Source organism: Ovis canadensis, chromosome 18 (genome assembly GCF_042477335.2).
Source record: "Ovis canadensis isolate MfBH-ARS-UI-01 breed Bighorn chromosome 18, ARS-UI_OviCan_v2, whole genome shotgun sequence".
Classification (NCBI taxonomy): domain Eukaryota; kingdom Metazoa; phylum Chordata; class Mammalia; order Artiodactyla; family Bovidae; genus Ovis; species Ovis canadensis.
The window spans coordinates 72,200,030-72,220,340 of NC_091262.1; the positions used below are offsets into that span (position 1 = coordinate 72,200,030).

At 52.2% G+C, this 20,311-nt stretch overlaps 1 protein-coding gene across 4 annotated transcripts; it reads left to right on the forward strand.

Annotated features, from left to right (window-relative positions):
- The first annotated feature begins 685 nt into the window (after window positions 1-685).
- CCDC197 (coiled-coil domain containing 197) lies at window positions 686-18,980 on the forward strand. Of its 4 annotated transcripts, none has more exons than XM_069560034.1 (8): window positions 686-769; window positions 6,423-6,678; window positions 7,932-8,014; window positions 9,779-9,957; window positions 13,219-13,329; window positions 14,756-14,824; window positions 15,121-15,234; window positions 18,731-18,980. In XM_069560034.1, the coding sequence occupies exons 2-8, from the start codon at window positions 6,572-6,574 to the stop codon at window positions 18,932-18,934; spliced, it is 867 nt and encodes a 288-aa protein (XP_069416135.1). In that variant the 5' UTR covers window positions 686-769; window positions 6,423-6,571; the 3' UTR covers window positions 18,935-18,980. The 4 variants fall into 4 exon arrangements, 3 of the variants coding, with proteins under 3 accessions (XP_069416135.1, XP_069416134.1, XP_069416133.1); XM_069560033.1 differs by lacking the exon at window positions 686-769 and adding an exon at window positions 1,304-1,512; XM_069560032.1 differs by lacking the exons at window positions 686-769; window positions 6,423-6,678 and having other exon boundaries at window positions 7,723-8,014.
- Window positions 18,981-20,311: the final 1,331 nt, after the last annotated feature.

Below are 20,311 nucleotides of genomic sequence, written 5' to 3' on the forward strand. Positions count from 1 at the left end.
ACAGTTCACGGGGTCGCAAAGAGCTGGACACAATTTAGTGACTAAACAACAACTCAGCCCTCGCTTCTCGTGGTTGGAGCAGGCCCTTCCCACACCTCTTCTCAGGAGGGTAGTTCCTCTGAGCTGCTGTGGGGGGTGTGGGGCATGGAGGGAGCCAAGATATCATGGCAGGGACATTGAAAGGCCCAGCCTCCCCTGGTGGGCCCTGGGGCCCCAGCCAGTGCCCTGTCCTCTGTCCTAGGAGGGCCCGAGCTGCCCCAGCTCTGGTGCCCGAGACCTTCCTGGGAGGGGGCTTGGTTGGGGGAACGCAGAGCAAGGATGAAGGCTGGAGCCGGGACCTTAGAGGAGGAGCAGCCTCTACATGGCTTCCTGGACCCGGGCTGCTCTGGGTTTGCCAGGGTGGGAGGGAGGGTTAGGGACATGACTGAGAGTCTGTCTCGGTGGGGGTGGGGAGTCTAAGCAGTGCAGGGTCTTAGCAAGATTCTGGCAGAACCGCTATGCTTGTCTGCCTCACGCTCGCTACGCCCCCACCCATCCCCCGCAACACCCCCAGCCACCCGTCACCCCTCCTCACCCCCCACCAGCTACACACACTCCCCACCCCTTCCCTGGAGCCGCCCTTGGCACCAGCCCCAGCAACAGGGCTCAGCTGCTTCAGGCCCTCCCTCTGCGAAAACTCACTCTCAGACAAGCACCCTGTGCCAGGCGGGCACTGCCACTGTGATCTTCTGGAGGGGGCGAGAAGGAAAACTCAGGCTGGTGGAACCAGGTAGAGTTGCTTGCTTTTCTCAAAGAGTTAGGGGAAGGTTTCCCCTCATCCTCTGTCCCCAAAATATTAATCAGCTCCTAAAAGCTTATTCCTATCCTTCTAGTTTCCTCTTTGTACACAGACACACACACACACATACACACACATGCTCAAGCAGTATTTTTACCAAAATGAGATGCTGTTACATGTTCTATATGGATTATTTCATTTAATCCTAGGTTGTTAATGTCTCTACTTTGCATTTCTGGAAAATGAGGCTCAGAGAGGTTGTGTACTTTTCCTAAGGTCACACAGCTGGTCGAACTGCCTGGCTCCACAGCCTCACTCTGCGTTCTGGGCATCATCACCTCTAGAGGCAGAAGGCCAGCTTTGTCCCTGTTAGGGGGCATTTGGGGGCTGCAGAGCAGGCGGGGCTGGGATTCTGGGCAGAGGCCTGATCTGCCATTCCCTTCTGCTGTGCTGTGAGACTCAAGCCCTGGGGTCAAATTCCAGCCCCACCGTCCTTGTTAAAGCTTTTCAAAAGGGGATTCTATCGCCATTTAATTGTGGCTCTGCCCTTGAAGCGGGCTCACAGCTGTCTATAATAGACAGCTTGACCTTGAATTTCTCTCTCTGGAAGCCCAAGAGATAGAGGCTGCCCTGGGAGGTCTGGAACCTGGGCTCCTCCACAGTGGTGGAACCTTGGCACTTCCTGCCTCCCTCACTTTGATCTCCACTTTTCTGAAGTTCCTTTCAGCCCCGAGGTAAGCTCCTGACTCCTTTCCTGGTCACTGTAGATCGCTGGAGAGGGACGGGGCCGGGGTGGGGGTGGGGGGAGGTTGGGGGGTGCCGGGGGGGGGGGTGGTGTCAGGGGAATAGGGTTCAGGGCAGCTTAGTGATCTGGAAGGAAGTGGGAGTTTAAAAACAGGTTCTGGACCCCTTAGACTGGGGTCCGAATCCTGAGCAGGACCTATGCAGTTGTGCAAGGCCCACGCTCCCAAGATTCCCAATTGGTTTTACGGCCTGCCATTGCTGTCTTGGAATTCTTAATTTTCTGAGTAAGGGGCCCAGCTTTTTCCTGTTGCGCTGGGTCCCACAGATTGCACAGCCAGCCCTGCTACCTGTTATGAGCCATGTGCCCTTGGCAAGTGACTTCTCCTCATTGATCCTCAGTTTTCTCATCTGCAAAACGGAGCCATGCATCCACCTTTTGCAAGGATTGTTCTGAGAATTCAGAGACTCCAGGCCAAGAGCCAGGCAGCAGTAAGACCACAGCAGGTGTCGTGCCCTGGAAATTGTGGCTGTCTTTCTGTCGGGCTCTGTGGGGCCCTACATAGTTGTGTCTGACTCTTTGCGACCTTTTGGACTGTAGCCCCCAAGGCTCCTCTGTCCATGGAATTTTCCAGGCTAGAATGCTGGGGCAGGTTGCCATCTCCTTCTCCAGGGGAATCTTCTCGACCCAGGTATCAGACCTGTGTCTCCTCTGTCTCCCACATTGCAGGCAAATTCTTTACCCTCTGAGCCATCCAGGAAGCCCCATCTGTATGGCCAGACAGGGAGAAATATCTCTGGAGCCACATGCAGTCTGTCTCCCAGTCTTGCTCATGGGTGGGACATTTCAGGCCAAAGATAAACTCCTCCCTGGGAAGTGAATGGTCCCACCACCTGCGCAACCCCCTGCCTATGGCTATATTGGGTCAAGTGGTTTAGGGCCCTGTGTTGCTGGGAGACGAGGTTACAGAGGAGGGTGAGCCTGGGAAGAAATGAGGGTCTGGTGAGGCTGTTCCAGCAGCTGCTTTCAGCAGAAGGCGGGTCAGTCATGTGCCCTTAATAAATGAAGGCTTGACGCCCAGGGGTGGGGGCGCTGATGGAGCCTCCCCCAGGGCCGCCTCCCTCAGTCTATACCCTTGGAGGACCCCATGTCCCAGCAAAACTCAACCTTCCAGATGCTTCTAGAATCCCAACTTCATAGCTCAGCAATTTCCCAATGGTGAGATCTTGGGCGACTTACTTAACCTCTCTGGGCCTCAGTTTCCCCATCTGCAAAATAGCAGTTAAATGATCCCCAACGTGGGAAGTGCTTACAAGTGTGCTGGAAGCATTAGACATTGCCACGGCTGGCCAGCCCGCCTCCCCTCCACTCTGAGCCCATCAGCAGGCTCTGAAATGGCAGTCTGGCCATGCCTCTCCTTTAGGTGCTTATCACCTTCAGGATAAAGCCCATACTCCTTATTCCATCTTCTCTGAGCCTCCGTGCAGTGAGCCCTGCCCAGGGTCCATTTCCCCCTTCTAGAGTCAACAGCCTCAGGATTTGCCCCGGGAAACCTTCAGCCCCCACGGCAGAACCCATGATGTGACTGTCAGTCAAGCCAAGGGGCGGGCACATGACCCAGGCTCAGCCAACTGGGCACATTCTCTAAAGACTTGGCCTCTTAAGGATGGAGAAGCTTATGGAAAGAGGTTGGAAGGATTCATTTGGGAGGTTATACCCTGAGTTCCTGCTGTCTGGATCTCCAGGGCTGCCCTGGGACCTGGTCCTCTCTGAACCTGGCTCCAGCCTTTCTTCTGATTCTGTGCAATCCCTCACAGCCTCTCACGGATATCCTCTTTGTCCAGAGTGGCCCTGTCAGTTTCTGTTGCAGGCATCCCAAGGTCCTGGTGGAGATGCTCTGGATCCTGCTGGCAACTTCCCCAGACATATCCCGGCTTTGACCTTCACCTTCAGCTTTTAAGCATCCACCTACTGTCATCACAGGGCTTCCCTTGTAGCTCAGTTGGTAAAGAATCTGCCTGCAGTGCAGGTGACCTGGGTTTGATTCCTGGGTCGGGAAGATCCCCTGGAGAAGGAAATGGCAACCCATTCCGGTATTCTTGCCTGGAGAATCCCCCGGACAGAGGAGCCTGGTGGGCTACAGTCCGTGGGGTCATAAGAGTCAGACACGACTCAGCCACTGACCCTACTGTTCCCACAGCCCATGTCTGCCACTACGTGTCTCTGAACATTCGTCTCTGCTGGTCCTTCTGCAGGAAAGCCCTTTCCTCCTTACTTCTCCTCACTCATTCTTTTTCTTTTTAAAACTGAAGTATAGTTGATCTACAATGCTGTGTTTGTTCCAGGTATACAGGAAAGTGACTCAGTTACCCGTATGTATCTGTCTATTCTAGTTCAGATTCCCTTCCAATAGAGGTTATTACAAGAACTGAGTCGAGTTCCCTGTGCTAGACAGTAGGGCCTTTTTATTATTTTATATATAGTAGTATATATTTGTTAATCCCAAACTCCTAATTTATCTCTCCTCCTCCTTTTCCCTTTGGTAATCCTAAGTCTGTTTTCTATGTCTGAAAGTCTGTTTCTGTTTGGTAAATAGTCATTTGTATATTTTTTTAATTCCACATGTAAGTGATATCTGCCATTTGTCTTTCTCTGACTTACTCCACTTGTTACAATCACCTCTAGGTCCATCCTCATTCATTCTTATCTTCAAGAACCACCTCATACATGCGTGCTAAGTTGCTTCAGTCATGTCCGACTATTTGCGACCTTGCGACCCCATGTAGCTCGCCAGGCTCCTCTGTCCATGGGATTCTCCAGGCAAGAATACTGGAGTGGGTTGCCTTGCCCTCCTCCAGGGGATCTTCCCGACCCAGGGATCCCACCCACATGTCTTATGTCTCCTGCACTGGCAGGTGGGTTCTTTACCACTAGCACCAACTGGGAAGCCTAAAAACCATCCCAGACACTGTCAAAACTGGGGGCACTTTCTCCACCCCTCCTCCACACACAAGCCCCCACCCCTAGGCCTGGCTCTGACCCTCTGGGCAGCCCCAGGGCTTCTCTCCCTCAGTACCAGCAGCCCTTCATCTGAGCCCAAGGCCAGATCCAGGTCCACCTCTGTTTCTCGGTTGGTCTCAACAAATGCTTTCTGGGCTCCAGAACCATGGAGGGTCAGATAGCTCCCTTGGGATCTGCTCAGGGACTCCTCTGCCAGCTAAGACTGAACCCATTGCCTGCTGATGAAGAGTCATGAGGGGAATGCTGAAGAGTGCAAGCTGGGGAATTGTCCCAGAATAACAACGAGCCCAGCTCCTCTGGGTTGGCCATTGCCCCATCCTCAACCTTTGGTCCAGAGCCTGCCCCAGCCTTAGTCATAGCCCCAGCCCCTGCCCAGCTCCAGCCACAGGCCTGACCTCACACCCTGCCCTCAAGCCCATCCCTGTCTCCACACCTGCAGAGCCCCTCCCCTACCTCTGCCTTCACTGCAGCCCCTCCTGATGGTCTCCCTGGCGAGACCCTCCCAGGCTGCCCTCTGCAGAGCCCCCGCTCTGATTGAATGGGGCCTCCAGTGGGGAAGGCTTGGCCAGACAACTGGGCAGTGAATGGAACAGGTGTATCAGAGGCAGGCACCATGCCCAGGTCCCCGTCAGTGATGGAGGCCCCGCACCAGGTCACAGGGCTGAGCATTAGGCAGGGGCAGGGCCAGGACCAGGTTTAGGTCCAGAAGTTTCCTTCTGTTCCCCCGCCTCCCCTGCCACAGGCCAGGCTTCATCCTTAGCCTTGAGGGGGCTGGGGAGAGAGGGGCTGAACTCTCCATGGTTGCTGACTATCCCACCTAGGGAGGTACCCAAGCTATAGCTACCCAGAATCAGGTTAAAGGAGGCAAAAAGGGGAGTCCCAGGACAAGCCAGTAGGATTTGGGAAGCTTGCAAGGTAGGGGTATCAAGGAAGATCAGCCTTGAAAGAAGGGTAAAAATAGCCCAAGTTCACCCCCCCCCCCAGGTCACCAACGCCTCTCCACCCCTTCCCCCGGGGAACTGAATCGGGGAGCAAAAGGCCCCCAGGACCTCAGGGAATCAGGCCCTCCACTCCATCCCCAGGTGAATCCTGCAATAGACAACGTCATGAGAACGGAAGCCAGCATTGTGACGTCACAGGTTGGCGATGGCTTTGTGCTCCCGGAGCTGTCGAGTGAGTCAGCCAGGCCCCTTCCTCCTCCATGTGCTCATGGACCCCTGTCTGACACTGGGGGCTGGAAAAGTTGACCCAGTAGACCCACCCCTTCTCACCCTGCTCCTCCCATGCACTGGCCTGGCCCAGCAGGTGCCCAGTGAATGCCACGCTTAGGGAGATCGTCTTCTTTTAGCCGTAGCTAGCAAACCAGACTTAGGTGAGTGGCCCAGGAACTCTTTGCAAGGCTGTGTTGAAACTGCCTGTTAACTAGGCCACCTTCCCAGCTTGACCGTGAGCTTATTCCATGTGTCTACCTCGGTCTAGCTCTATGGATGCTCAGAGTATATGATGTCAGTTAAATGCATAAATGGTTGGCAGGATGGTTGGGGAGAGACAGATGACAAAGGAGCCTCCTCCCTCTGTGGGCTACTCTCTGAGCCTGCCCCAGCTCTGCCCCCTTGGACTCTTTCCTGAATTCTCTTGGAAGCCAGCACATGTTGGAAGTCCCAGGCATCTTGGTGCCCATGGGTCTTGACGGTCCCCATTATGGTGTGACAATGATGATGATGCCACTGCAGAATGGCACCTTTGGTCCCTCCAGAGCTGGAGGCACTGCTCAAAGGCCCCAGACTTTGAATTTAATAAAACTGGAGTCCAAATCAGCCCTGCTGTACATCCTCGAGCTGGTCACAGGGGTCCCCTCTGAACCTTGGTTTCCTTTTCTAGGAAGCAAGATTGGAACCTGACTTCTGAGGACCGTCAGGAGGACTGGAAGAGAAAGCTACTGCCTTGACTGTTGTCGTAGACACCCACCTCCTTCCTGCCTGGCCCACGTGGCCCCATCGTCCAGAGTCGCCCAAGGCGGTGCGGCGGCAATGCCGGCGGCCAGGGACGCAGGCCAGGAGGCTGGCCTGAGTGATTCCGGCAACAAGGACAGGGACCTGCAGGTGCTGTTCCAGGAACTCTGCCAACTGCAGGCCAAGTACGACTTGTCCCGAGCCCCGCTGTGCCCCGGGCCCCGGCCCCAGGGCCACCTGCAGTGGGCTAAGCGGCTGGGACTGAGCAAAAATGCCTGAGGGAGCAATGGAAAAATTCCTCAGGGCAAGGAAATGGCCAGGGGGTGGGGGATGCCTGGGAGTAAGTCAGGAGGGGTAGCTGAATTGTGAGTAGCGAGGGGTGGGGGCGCATAACTCTCCCTCTTTGACGTCAGGCTTTGGCTGGTCCCAGGCCCTGCACAAGCTCAGTCTCGCAGCATGAAGGCAGGGCTGTGGGTGGCCATCCCCATGCACCTGTCAACTCAGCCTTTCCAAAATCAACGTGCGAGGCTGCTGCCCTGGCTCCAAGCAGACGCCCTGGGTCCTTGCCCAGAGAGGCCCTTCATATCAGGCTGCCCATGAAAGCCTGAATTGGGTGCAAAAGGATGCATCTGTGAGTGATTTTTTGGAGAGAAGATCCAACCCATCCATCATACTCTCACAGGGCTTCCAACCCCAACAATGTTTAGCATTGTGGCTCACCCCACATGGTATTTGCAGAGGGGAAGACCATTCTTTCTTGCATTTTTCAAGATGGTGTGGATGAGAAAATAGGGTCTGAGATGCAGAGTGGCTTGCCCTGGGGCAGTCCGTGGTCACTCAAAGATACCTACCATGGCCCTGTCCCCCTCTGCCCACTGCCCTTGACTGCTGACCTTGAATGGGCCCAGAGCAGGAGACTCATCTTGCTTGGTGATGCCCTTGACTGTCAAGAATGGCTGGGCAGTCGCATGTGGCCATCTCCCCTCTGGGGGCTGCTGGGGCCCCGACCTCAGATGTGCTGGGCATCCCAGACCTGGTCCCCACCTTCCTGTGAGGAACTAGTTACCTCTGTTACACATGGCCCACCCAGGCAGAGAGGTGAAACCCCTGGCCAGATCATCGGCTAGCGGGGACTCAGGCCATCTGCCACCTGCTCAGCCTGCAGGAGGGGCTCCGTAGACCCCACGCCAGAAAGTTTCAGCCTTGCTTTTCCCCCAGGTCTCCTTTCTTATGGCCTGACCACAGGCATCTGTTTGGCCTGTCTATGACTCAGTTTACTCAGCAATAAAATGGGGGTGGAGAGACGCAGTCAGTGGCCCACTGATGGGGACAGTGACTGGTCCAGCCCAGATCCACACAGCTCTAGAGACGGGCCCTTGCCAGGGGTCACGGCCTGGGGGCCTCCACACCACGTCCTCACGTCTGGCTCACTCTACAGGCAGAGGAAGCTGAAGAGGGAGGTGGAGAAGCACAAGCTTTTTGAAGACTATCTGATCAAGGTCCTTGAGAAAATCCCCAAGGGTACGTATAGAGCTTTCGCAGAAGGCCTGTCCTCTCTGCGACCACCTCCCAGCCCGGGACCGGGGGACGTGTGACCCCAGTGAACCTCGAGCTCACCTGCTGCATGGGAACCCACAGGCCTGTTTCACCGTGGTCCAGCCAGCCTGGCCACCAGACATGTGACCTGTGTGGCAAGTCCTCAGCGTCTCTGTACAGTGAGAACAATGAGAGTTCTGTGGCCTGGATCACATTTCAGCATCATGTACTGGGTTGGCCAAAAATTCCCTCGGGTTTTCCTGTACCATCTTATGGGAAACCCCGAATGAACTTTCTGGCCACCCCCAAATCACAGTGCCTGATGTTCAGCTAGCATCCAGGAAATGTCAGCTATTGTTATTATCTCATTTGTCTTTGGTTTTGCTCTTAGAAGCTAAAATTACAGACATCTGAAATGGATTTCTGTGTTTCGTTTGATCGTGGTTTGTGCCAGAATCCACTGTGATCAGTGCTGGAAACTTGGTAGGAAAGGGAAGGGAAGTCATAGTTACATATTTGTATTGTTATCATCATATTATTATCATATTATTGTGCCATCAATAATAAAATAACTATTATTGTTTATGAAACATTTACTCTGTGCTAAGCTATAACTCCTCCTTATGAGGTTCCAGGGCTTCCCAGGTAGCTCAGTGGTAAAGAATCTGCCTGTCAAAGAAAGAGATGCAGGAGGCGCAGGTTTGATCCCTGGGTCAGGAAGGTCCCCTGGAAAAGGAAATGGCAATCCAGTATTCTTGCCCGGAGAATCCCACGGACAGTGGAGCCTGGCAGGCTACAGTCCATGGGGTTGCAAACAGTTGGATATGACTGGGTGACTGAGCAGGCATACACATAGGAGCTTCTGGGAACTGTGTTACCCAGGCTCAGAGACGTTAAGGGACTTACCCAAGGTCACCCAGCCAGGAAGTGGTGGAGCTGGGTCTCAGACTTTGGTCTATCTGATTCCAGAGCCACTGTGCTGAGTGCTCTTGAGCTGTGGGAGCTGCAAGGACTCTGCCCTGGAGGTCAGGGAAGGCTTCATGGAGGAGGGGGCCACTCATGGAGCTCAAAGTTTTTCAGCAAAGGGGACCAGCATTGCAGGCAGAGGGAACAGCGCAAACGTAGGCTGGAGCCCCGTGTGGTGGGTTTGGGGCTGGTGAGTTCCAGTGTGCTGGAACACCAGGGCCTGGCAGGGGCTGCTGGGAGGTGCAATTGGAAGGTTGAGCAGAACCAGAGAGCCTTGAGCACCGAGCCAAGAAGGGGTGCAGGGCTCCGGGCCGAGCACAGGTCTTGATGTGGACCCAGCGCCCAGGGCTGCTGCCAGCAGCCTGCAAGGTTGGGGTCCTCCTAATTCAGCCATGCAATCCTGTTCAACCCACCCAGAAGGAGCAAACACCAAGGCTGGGGCCTGTTCGCTCAGGGCAGCAACGACCCCTGTCCTCTTCCTGCAGGATCCCCCAGCCAGCAGTTTCTCCTTCCGGTTCCAGGGGGTGGGGCAGGGCGTGGGGAGTCTCCTGCCTCATTTGACAGCGATCCAGAATCCTCATTCAATCCAGAATCCTTGCAGCCTTTCAAATGCTGAGGCTTCCCCTGAAGGGACAGGAGGTGGCTGATGGAGCCTTCTCAACTCTAGGGCTCCAGCTGACAGCAGCAGTCCCCCTGCCACCCACCTTGCGAGCATCACTGCAGGGGGCTGGTAAGCGCTGGGCATTCTGTGCCCACCCATCCTGCCACGCACTGTCTCCGTAGGCTACAGCCAAGGGGAGGAGCCGGAGGAAACCCCAGTGGCGGCCATGGTGGAGCACTACGGGAAGCTCTTCGCAGTCAGCCAGGACATCCAGAAGCGTCTCGAGGCCTTCCTCGAGATGAACCAGGCCGTCCACAAGAGTCTGGAGTCTCTAGAGGAGGGCCACAGGGCTCTGATCCCGGTAACAGCTGCCTGAAGCCTGGCCCATCCCCCTGGGCAGAGAACTGGGGTGTAGGCACCCACTGCCTTCTGCACCCCAGGAGGCTTGGAGCAGGGGTGGGCTGCTGGGAATCTGGGTGGGGCTGTCACTCCAGAGCCTTGTTCTGAATCCCTTTCCCTCCGCTTCTGCTGGGTATCTCCCCTGGAAAACTCAGCTTATACTTAAAAAGTAATCTTTGTGGTAGAAAAGTCAGGAGTGCTAGATTCAGACAGACTGAGGTTCAAATTCCCCTTCAGCCTCTGACTAGCTGCATGACCCTGGGCACAACCCTCTCTGAGCCTCAGTTTCTTCAACTGTGAAATGGGGGCAATACAACCTAGCTGGTAGGCAGTTGTGAGACACCGAACAGAAACTGTCTCAGAGTAAATGCCCCCAGAGGTTATCTCTCTCATATTTGGTTTATCTTCTAATAAATTCAACTTTCACCCCAAGGGATGGGCATTCCATGCAGAAGAAACTTCCCGGAAAAGGCATGGCATGATGAATTTTTGTGCTGCAGCTGGGGCTTGGGGACACGAGAGGACAGAGGATAGGGATGTGGAGAGGGAGAAAATAGGAAAAGAGAGGCTGACGGGTTGGTTGATTCTTGCAAGGACCTGGCTTGGAGTTTGCAGCCAGTCTCTGCCCCCTAGTGGTAGCACTGAAAACCTACACCATCTTTTATCTTTTTTTTTTTTTTTTCCTTTGAGGAAGTTCAGTTCAGTTCAGTTGCTCAGTCGTGTCCACTCTTTGTGACCCCATGGACTGCAGCACACCAGGCCTCCCTGTCCATCACCAGCTCTGGAGTTTACCCAAACTCATGTCCATTGAGTCGGTGATGCCATCCATGTCATCGTCGTCCCCTTCTCCTCCTGCCCCCAATCCCTCCCAACATCAGGGTGTTTTCCGATTAGTCAACTCTTCATATGAGGTGGCCAAAGTATCGACATTTCAGCTTCAGCATCAGTACTTCCAGTGAACACCCAGGACTGATTTCCTTTAGGATGGACTGGTTGGATCTCCTTGCAGTCCAAGGGACTCTCAAGAGTCTTTTCCAACACCACAGTTCAAAAGCATCAATTCTTCGGCGCTCAGCTTTCTTCACAGTCCAACTCTCACGTCCATACATGACCACTGGAAAAACCATAGCCTTGACTAGACAAACCTTTGTTGGCAAAGTAATGTCTCTGCTTTTGAATATGCTATCTAGGTTGGTCATAACTTTCCTTCCAAGGAGTAAGCATCTTTTAATTTCATGGCTGCAATCACCATCTGCAATGATTTTGGAGCCCAAAAAAGTAAAGTCAGCCACTATTTCCACTGTTTCCCCATCTATTTCCCATGAAGTGATGGGACCAGATGCCATGATCTTAGTTTTCTGAATGTTGAGTTTTAAGCCAACTTTTTCACTTTCCTCTTTCACTTTCTTCAAGAAGCTCTTTAGTTCCTCTTCACTTTCTTCCGTAAGGGTGGTGTCATCTGCATATCTGAAGTTATTGATATTTCTCGCGGCAATCTTGATTCCAGCTTGTGCTTCCTCCAGCCCAGCGTTTCTCATGATGTACTCTGCATGTAAGTTAAATAAGCAGGGTGACAATAGACAGCCTTGACATACTCCTTTTCCTATTTGGAACCAGTCTGTTGTTCCATGTCCAGTTGTAACTGTTGCTTCCTGACCTGAATATAGGTTTCTCAAGAGGCAGATCAGGTGCTCTGGTATTCCCATCTCTTTCAGAATTTTCCACAGTTTATTGTGATCCACACAGTCAAAGGCTTTGGCATAGTCAGTAAACCAGAAATAGATGTTTTTCTGGAACTCTCTTGCTTTCTTGATGATCCAACGGATGTTGGCAATTTGATCTCTGGTTCCTCTGCCTTTTCTAAAACCAGCTTCAACATCAGGAAGTTCACGGTTCACGTATTGCTGAAGCCCAGCTTGGAGAATTTTGAGCATTACTTTACTAGCATGTGAGATGAGTGCAATTGTGCAGTAGTTTGAGCATTCTTTGGCATTGCCTTTCTTTGAGATTGGAATGAAAACTGACCTTTTCCAGTCCTGTGGCCCCTGCTGAGTTAAGGGACACTGTGAAAAGCACTTAACATGCTCTATCTCATTCAAATCTCACCCCAGCTCCCCAAGGTAGGTGCTTCTATTCCTAGAGCTGAGACTAGGGGAGGCGAGTGAGGTGTGCAAGGGCAATATCGGACCCCAACTTTATTGAAAATTTTAATATTTTGCTCATCGTACATTATTTTTTGCATTAACTTTGATTTTAAAAAACATTGCATTAAAATATTGATATTAATTCTGAGCTAAGTGTTGCACTTTAGTCCCAGGCAGGCTATTTTTCTCATTTTCAAAGTAAGGAAACTAGGGCTCAGAAAAGGGAGGAGTCATGTATATCCTGAGTCCCCCAAAACAGCCTCACGGGGCCTGGTGTGGGAGTGTGCCCAGCGCAGCCTGTGCCCCAGAGGCCTTCACAGCCTTATCCCTGACCCAGGGTCCTCCCAGCAGCCCCTGCAGCTGGAAGGGCCCAGGCAGGTGGTTTTGCTTATGGAGAGTGAAACAGGGTTCTAGGAGGTGAGCTGGGATTCAAACCCCAGTCAGCCTGAAAAGTGAAAGTGTTTGTCACTCAGTAGAGCTTTCCTGATGATTCAGAGGTTAAAGCATCTGCCTGCAATGTGGGGCACCTGGGTTCGATCCCTGGGTCGGGAAGATCTCCTGGAGAAGGAAATGGCAACCCACTCCAGTATTCTTGCCTGGAAAATACCATGGATGGAGGAGCTTGGTGGGCTACAGTCCACGGGGTCGCAAAGAGTCAGACACGACTGAGCGACTTCACTTTCTCTCTTTCATGTCTGACTCTTTGCGACCGCGTGGACTGTAGCCTGCCAGGCTCTTGAGTCCATAGAATTCTCCAGGCAAGAAATACTGGAGTGGGTTGCTATGCCCTCCTCCAGGGGATCTTCCAGACCGTGGGATCGAACCTGGGTGTCCCGCATTGCAGGCAAATTCTTTGCCACCTGAGCCACTGGAGAACACCTAGACATACCTTCCCCTACGTCTGCTGGTGCTTTGAATGGCTCTGACCCTCTCAGAACTTTCTGATCCCCGAACTTTCCACTCCCCACCCTCATCCTCACTCAGACCATCCTGAGCACTGAGCTCCTGGACCAGGCCCAGTGCAGATGCCCCTGGGGAGGGTCTGCTGCACTGAAGTGACCCAACCACCCTCACCATAGCGCCTCAAGATTCGGCTGTGCCAGCTGCAGAGGAGGTGTCACCGCAAGCAGGAGCAGTGGCAGCAGCTGGAACACGGGGTCACCCACCAGAAAGACATGGGCAGCTGTGAGGTAAGCTCAGTCCGCTGGGCGGGGTGGGGGTGGGGCAAGAGCTGGGGGCTGCTGCCTCCTCCATAATATCAGCCCCCAACACACACACACACACACACACACACACACACATATCCTTACCCACGTCTCCCTCGTGGCTTCTTGTCGTTGTTCAGTTGCATCCGACTCTTTGTGATGCCATGGACTGCAGCACGCCAGGCTTCCCTGTCCTTCACCATCTCCCGGGGTTTGCCCAAGTTCATGTCCATCCAGTCGCTGATGCCTTTCATCCATCTCTTCCTCTGTCTTTCCCTTCTCCTGCCTTCAGTCTTTTGCAGCATCAGGGTCTTTACTAATGAGTCAGTCCTTCGTATCAGGTGGCCAGACTAGAGGAGCTTCAGCTTCAGCATCACTCTTTCCAGTAACTATTCAGGGTTGATTTCCTTTAGGATTGACTGCTCTGATCTGGTGGCTATTAGTTGTCAAAGGACTTCTCTAAGATGAGGCAGATGCTGAGGCCAGGTAGCTGGGATGCCCCCATTCAGGCATGTGCACTCCTAAATAATGTGATTCTTATTCATATTCTATTTCACCTTGGAGAAGAGTGATGCTCAGAAAGAACAAGTCAGGGCTGAAGTCAAGGGACTTGAGGCTATGGTTTTCCCAGTAGTCGTGTATGGATGTGAGAGTTGGACTATAAAGAAAGCTGAGCACCAAAGAATTGATGCTTTTGAACTGTGGTGTTGGAGAAGTCTCTTGAGAGTCCTTTGGACTGTGAGGCGATCCAAGCAGTCCATCCTAAAGGAAATCAGTCCTGAATATTCATAGGAAGGACTGATGCTGAAGCTGAAACTCCAATACTTTGGCCACTTGGTGTGAAGAACTGACTCATTTGAAAAGACCCTGATGCTGGGAAAGATTGAAGGCAGGAGGAGAGGGGGACAACAGAGGATGAGATGGTTTGATGCCATCATTGACTCAATGGACATGAGTTTGAGACAGCTCTGGGAGTTGGTGATGGACAGGGAAGCCTGGCGTGCTGCAGTCCATGGGGCTGCAAAGAGTCGGACATGACTAAGCGATTGAACTGAACTGAAGTCAGGGGCCAAGATTTCTGGGTTTAATCCTTTGCTTCTCTTTTCTGGGCTGGGGAATGTGGACTAGTTACCCTCTGAACACCTCCTGGGTCCTCCCCATGCCAGAGTCTGCACCCTACTAGCCTCAGGGTTTGCTGGGAGGAGGTGGGGAAGCCAGGCTGGGGAACAGGGCAGTGCTGGGCACCCCACGTAGGCAGGGTGCAGTCGGTGAATGTGAGACCTTCTCGGGCCCCTAGTTTGGATGACATGAGCATTGGAGTCCATGGGCTTCTACTCCCAGCCAAGGAGCCCTGAGGGGGAGCTGGATCAGCCGCAGTTTACAGAGCCTATTCTGGGTCTTTCTCTTTAAGGTGGGAAGCAAGGAAGCCTCAGCTGATGACTCTGAAGACCTGAAGTGCGGGTCTCTGGAGCTGCCCCGAGTGAGGAGCCCTGGGTTCCTCCACGTCCCCCCCAAACAAGCCCGTCCATTGGGTGTGGACCTCAGGTGTCCCCAGCCGGGAGGACCCTCTGGAGAGCCAGTCCATCCTGTGTCCCTCTTTGCAGGGGAGGATACTCTGGCTCCGGGGAGTGGAGGGACTCATCCCAGCCCCTTTGGGTGTGGAGCACAGACCGAGATGAGAAGGCTGGCTCCAGGATGCCTATCTGGCCTGAGCAAGGTGGGGAGAGGGGGCAGGGGATTCTAAGAGGGGGCCCCAGCCTGCTCGCCTTCCTGCAGAATGAGCTGCTCAACTACGTGCAAGTGGCCATCAATGACATGGTCCAGCACTGCTGCTCTGCCCAAGCTGTGCCCAGGGGCATGGGCCTCTTCTCCAAGCTTGACCTGATCCAGGTGAGGACTTGTGCTCCCCAGGCAGGCTTCTACCTGAGCCTGTCCTGGGCCTCGGCTCCTGGTGTGTCTGTGGTGAGCTGCCCTGTTGGCCCTTCCCTCCCTGGCTGCATGGTGCCTGCATGTGTGGGTCTTGGGGTCTTTTTTAGCCTCTCAACAAACTTGTAGTGAGCACCTATTGGTGCTGGGTCAGAGAGTTATAAAGGAACTCTTGCCCTGCCTGGTCTTAATGTGTAGTCCCACTTTGTTACATCACATACACACACACAAACACACATGGGGTACACACTCATATACATAGTCATATGGTCTCGCCAAACACCCTGCAATATCCATGAAACTTTCACTGACACACCTGCAAACCAACACACCAAGATGCTCACAGATGTGGTCATATATTTGCACAGGGAGGGACATTTCAGTGACTGAGGGAGCCTCAGTGCTCCCGATGAGAACTGATGAGCTCCCGATGAGGACCGAGCAGTCCTCATCTTAAACTTCAGGGTCTCCTCAAGTCCGCTGAGCTTTGCCTTCTCACTGGGAGGGTCCCCACCCCCATCAGTCGTCCACACCCCCATCAGTCATAATGCTGATTCTGCAAAAGTGGAGGTCAGGTCATCAGACTGGCTTCCACCAATGACAGCATACCTTGTTTTAGTTTTAATAATACCTTTAATGAGATATACTTCCAGTGCCCTAAGATTTATCCATTCAGAGGGCTCACTTCACTCTTTTCAGTACAGTCAGAACTGCACCATCATTCATAGTATCTCATTCCTGAATCCTTTTGCTACTCCCCCAAATAATACATTTTGTGTCTGGTTTCTTTCACTTTGCATAATGTCTTCATTATATAAATCATTCCCTTTTATGACTGAATAATACTCCATTGTATGGGCAGACCACTCTTGTTTATCCGGTAGGCAACTGATGGGCATTTGGGTTGTCTTCATTTGGTGGCTCTTATAAATATGCCTCTATTGCCCATGTTCTTTAAAATATATTTATTTATTTGGCTGCACTGAGTCTTAGTTGCAGCACAGGGGATTTTTTGATCTTCATTGCAACATGTATGATCTTTTAAAGTTGCAGCATGTGGGATCTAGTTCCCTGACCAGGGGTCAAACCTGGGCCCCCTGCCTTGGGAGTGAGTCTTAGCCACTGAACCACCAAGAAAGTCCCCATGGCCATGTACTTGTGTGAACATAACTTTCTCAATTATCTTGGGTAAATGCTTAGGAGTGGAATTTCTGATTCACGTGGTAACTCTATGTTTAACGTTTTGAGAAACTGCCAAACTGGTTTCCAAGGTGGCTGTGTAATTTTACAATCCTGTGAGCAAAGTATGAGACGTCCAGTGTCTTCATATCCTCGATGGTCTGTCTCTGATAATTTAGCCATCCTAGTGGATCTCTTGCCTGGAAAATCCCATGGACGGAGGAGCCTGGTAGGCTCCTCCATGGGGTCGCGAAGAGTCGGACACGACTGAGCAACTTCACTTTCACTTTTCACTTTCACTTTTCACTTTCAGGCATTGGAGAAGGAAATGGCAACCCACTCCAGTGTTCTTGCTTGGAGAATCCCAGGGACGGGGGAGCCTGGTGGGCTGCCATCTATGGGGTCACACAGAGTCGGACACGACTGAAGTGACTTAGCAGCAGCAGTGGATATAAAGTGGTATTTCATTGTGATTTCGATTTTAATCTCTCTGATGATGAATAATGTGTAACATAAACATGTGCTTATTGTTCATTTGCATATCTTCTTTGGAGAAATGTCTACTCAGATCCTTTTCCCATTTTTTTAGACTGGATTATTTGTCTTTTTTATTGTCGAGTTGTAAATATTCTTTACATACTCTAAATATAAGTTCCTTATCAAATATATTATTTGAAAATATTTTCTCTCATTCTACTGGTTGTCTGTTCACTTTGATGATGTCCTTTAGAGCACAAAGATTTCAATTTTGATGAAATCCAATGTACGTATTTTTATTTTAGTTACTTGGGCTTTACGCATCATATCTAAGAAACTATTGCCTAATCCAAGGTCATGAAGATTTATATCTAAGTTTTCTTGTAAGATATTTGTAGTTTTAGGTTTGTGATGTAATTTTAGTTAATTTTTGTATATGGTATCAAATGGGGTCCAATTTCATTATTTTGCATAAGGATATTCAGTTGTCCTGTTACCATTTGCTGAAAGGACTACTCTTTCCTCATTGAATTGTCTCCTCGTCCTTGTCAAAAATCAACTGGCTGCAAATGTGAAGGTTTATCTCTGGACTCTTAATCCTATTCCGTTGGTCCTCACATCTGTGCTTAGCCAATACCGCACTGTCTGGATCACTGTAGCTTTGTAGTAAGTTTTATAATTGGGAAGTGTGTCTTCCAGCTTTATTCTTCCTTTTTTTTTCTTTTTGAGGTTATTTGACTCTTGTAACAGCATGCCTTGTTTTGTGTGTGTAATTTCAACATCTGTGTGGGTTTCAGGCTCAGTGTGACCAAGGCTCAGTGGCACAAGGACCATCCTTTCCACCCTCCCCTATTTCCCCTTCAGCGCTGGCTTCATCCTAAGCCATCACTTGCTTTCCTCATTCATGGCAGGTTCAGTGGAGTAGTTTGAATTCAGGATTGTTAGTGCCTCTGGGACCTGCTGCTGCCTGCTAAGTTGCTTCAGTCGTGTCCGGCTCTTTGCAACTCAATGGACTGTAGCCCACCAAGATGCTCTGTCCATGGGATTAATCAGGACACTGGGGGGAGGGTGGGCAAGTCCCATGGCCTGTGTTGTCCAGCAGTGATGGTCCACAGTGCATGAGGCTGCGTCTTAATTGAGAAGAACTTCTCACAAGAATGTCATGGGCAGTATCAGGACCACCTTGCTCTGTGGCACAGCTCACACTGAACTCCACATATTCGGCATCCCCTGGGGTATACCTCCTTCATGTTGGACACGAATGAACATTTGAGAAAGGGCTCATTTGCTCTTATACTCACAGTGTATTAATTTCATCTTCTTTCCAAGAAAAAGGAGGAAATTACCCAGTGATGTCAAGGGGTCCTAAGGATCTCCCTCAACAGTCAATCAGTCAAGACTTATAGTCACACTCTTATGCCCGGGAAAGAGTTAGAGGTAGAGAAAATAAAAGTCACTGGGCCTTTAAGAAATGAGTGCCCCTCAGAGAGAGAGGGGCTGTGGGCAGTCAGGGTGGGCTCCTTGGAGGAAGTGGTGAGAAGAGGCAACCCCGTTCAGGAAGCCACACAAGGACCTGGACTCAGCCATCCACCTCTGCCACTGCTGGGCTGTGTTGTTTCAGGAAAACCAATTAACCTCTCTGAACCCCAGTTTGCTCACTTGCCAATTGGCATTAATACCACATCCTTGTTGGGGCCCTTGTGAAAGGACGTGTGGGTCAACCTTTGGTGGTGGTTTGGTGTCTGGGAAGTGGCGTCCAGGGCCGGCACCCAGTCAGGTGCCAGAGATTTCTTTTTCCTTCCAGGAATTCATGTTGGACAAAATGGAGACTGTGAGATTCGTCTCACTGCTCACGGGACCCATTGTGTGCTGGACAGCAAACAACCCCAAGGACCAGGGCCTCAGAAGCTACCCCAGGCCCTTCAGGAAACACTCAGCGAGTGAAGACTCAACCCCCAGGAGCCTCTTCCCCAGCACCCAGACCTCAGAGTGCTTCAGCCTATGCTGAGGCAGCCCGGGGCCTCCAGGCTGCCAGCATCACGACCAAATCCCTACCTGCTTGGCCTCTTTTCTTTACCCACCTGGGCTCCTGGGTCGGGGGGGTGGGGGCGGCAGTCGGGGGGGGGGGGCGCGGGGGGGCGTGGGTGGCCAGCAGGCGGGGGCGGGGCAGTGAGAGAGCAGAATTGGATCCTGAGGCCAGGAGGGGCTGAGGGGGCGCTGTTCTCCACATTTGGGGACTGATAGGGATCAAGGTGGGGCTTCCCTGGTAGCTCAGCTGGTAAAGAATCCGCCTGCAATGCAGGTCGGGAAGATCCCCTGGAGAAGGGACAGGCTACCCACTCCAGTATTCTTGGGCTTCCCTGGTGGCTCAGATGGTCAAGAATAGCCTGCAATGTGGGAGTCCTGGGTTCGATCCCTGGGTTGGGGAAGATCTCTCAGACGAGGGCATGGCAACCCACTCTGGTATTCTTGCCTGGAAAAGCCCCATGGACAGAGGAACCTGTCGGGGCTATAGTCCAAGGGGTCACAAAGAATTGGACACGACTGAGTGACTAAGCACAGCACATCACAGGGATCAAGATGAAGCCTGCCTGGGACCATGGACAAGCGAAGGGGGTCGGGGGGAGGTCCCGAGTTGGAGGCAGGAGCCAGGTGGGAGGTACCAAGCTGGAGATCTGTACCGGAAGTGAGGGATGCATTTCTCACTATTGTGAGTGGATCTGTTTGAGACCAGGGAGCTTTGGATAAATGTCTGATTATTGGGAACACAGGAGTCACGGGAGACGCCCAGAGCCATAGGATGCGTGGGAGCTGGCCTGACCCACAGCAGGGTGGAGGGAACTCAGTTTGTAGGGGGACATCTCATCACTGGCTCCCAAAAGCTGGATACCAAGCCAGTGCCTACTGCCCACCCAAGGGTCCCGGAGCTTCCTGGCATGAGTGCTACTCTGAGGGAGACCAGGGCAAGGCAATGCCCTTCTTGGGGCTGGTTTTCCCACCTTGGGTGGGAAATTGGGTGTGAGGATGTCTAAGGGAGTCCCTGTTCCAGTCTGAAGTTCTTAGGTCAAGGTTGGAAAGACTTGGTCTGCATGGATGCACTGGCTTGGTGTCATTGAGCCACGGGAGTAAAATCATCCTAGTGGCCACCGCAGCCCCTGCTGGTGTTGACTGACTTGGGTAAATGTTGAAAGTTCAGAGCAACTGATTTGCAGCAAACAGTGGCATGTCAGCAAGTTACCTTTCATGGGGGAGTTTCAGAAGAGATGATGCAATTCCTTCAATAAGCAACACGGGACTGATGTTCTCCAAGTACTGTTGGGAGAGATGATGGGAGGTTTGGAGGGAGGGAGGGTGGGATGGGCCCCTGAGTAGGACCTGGCCACTA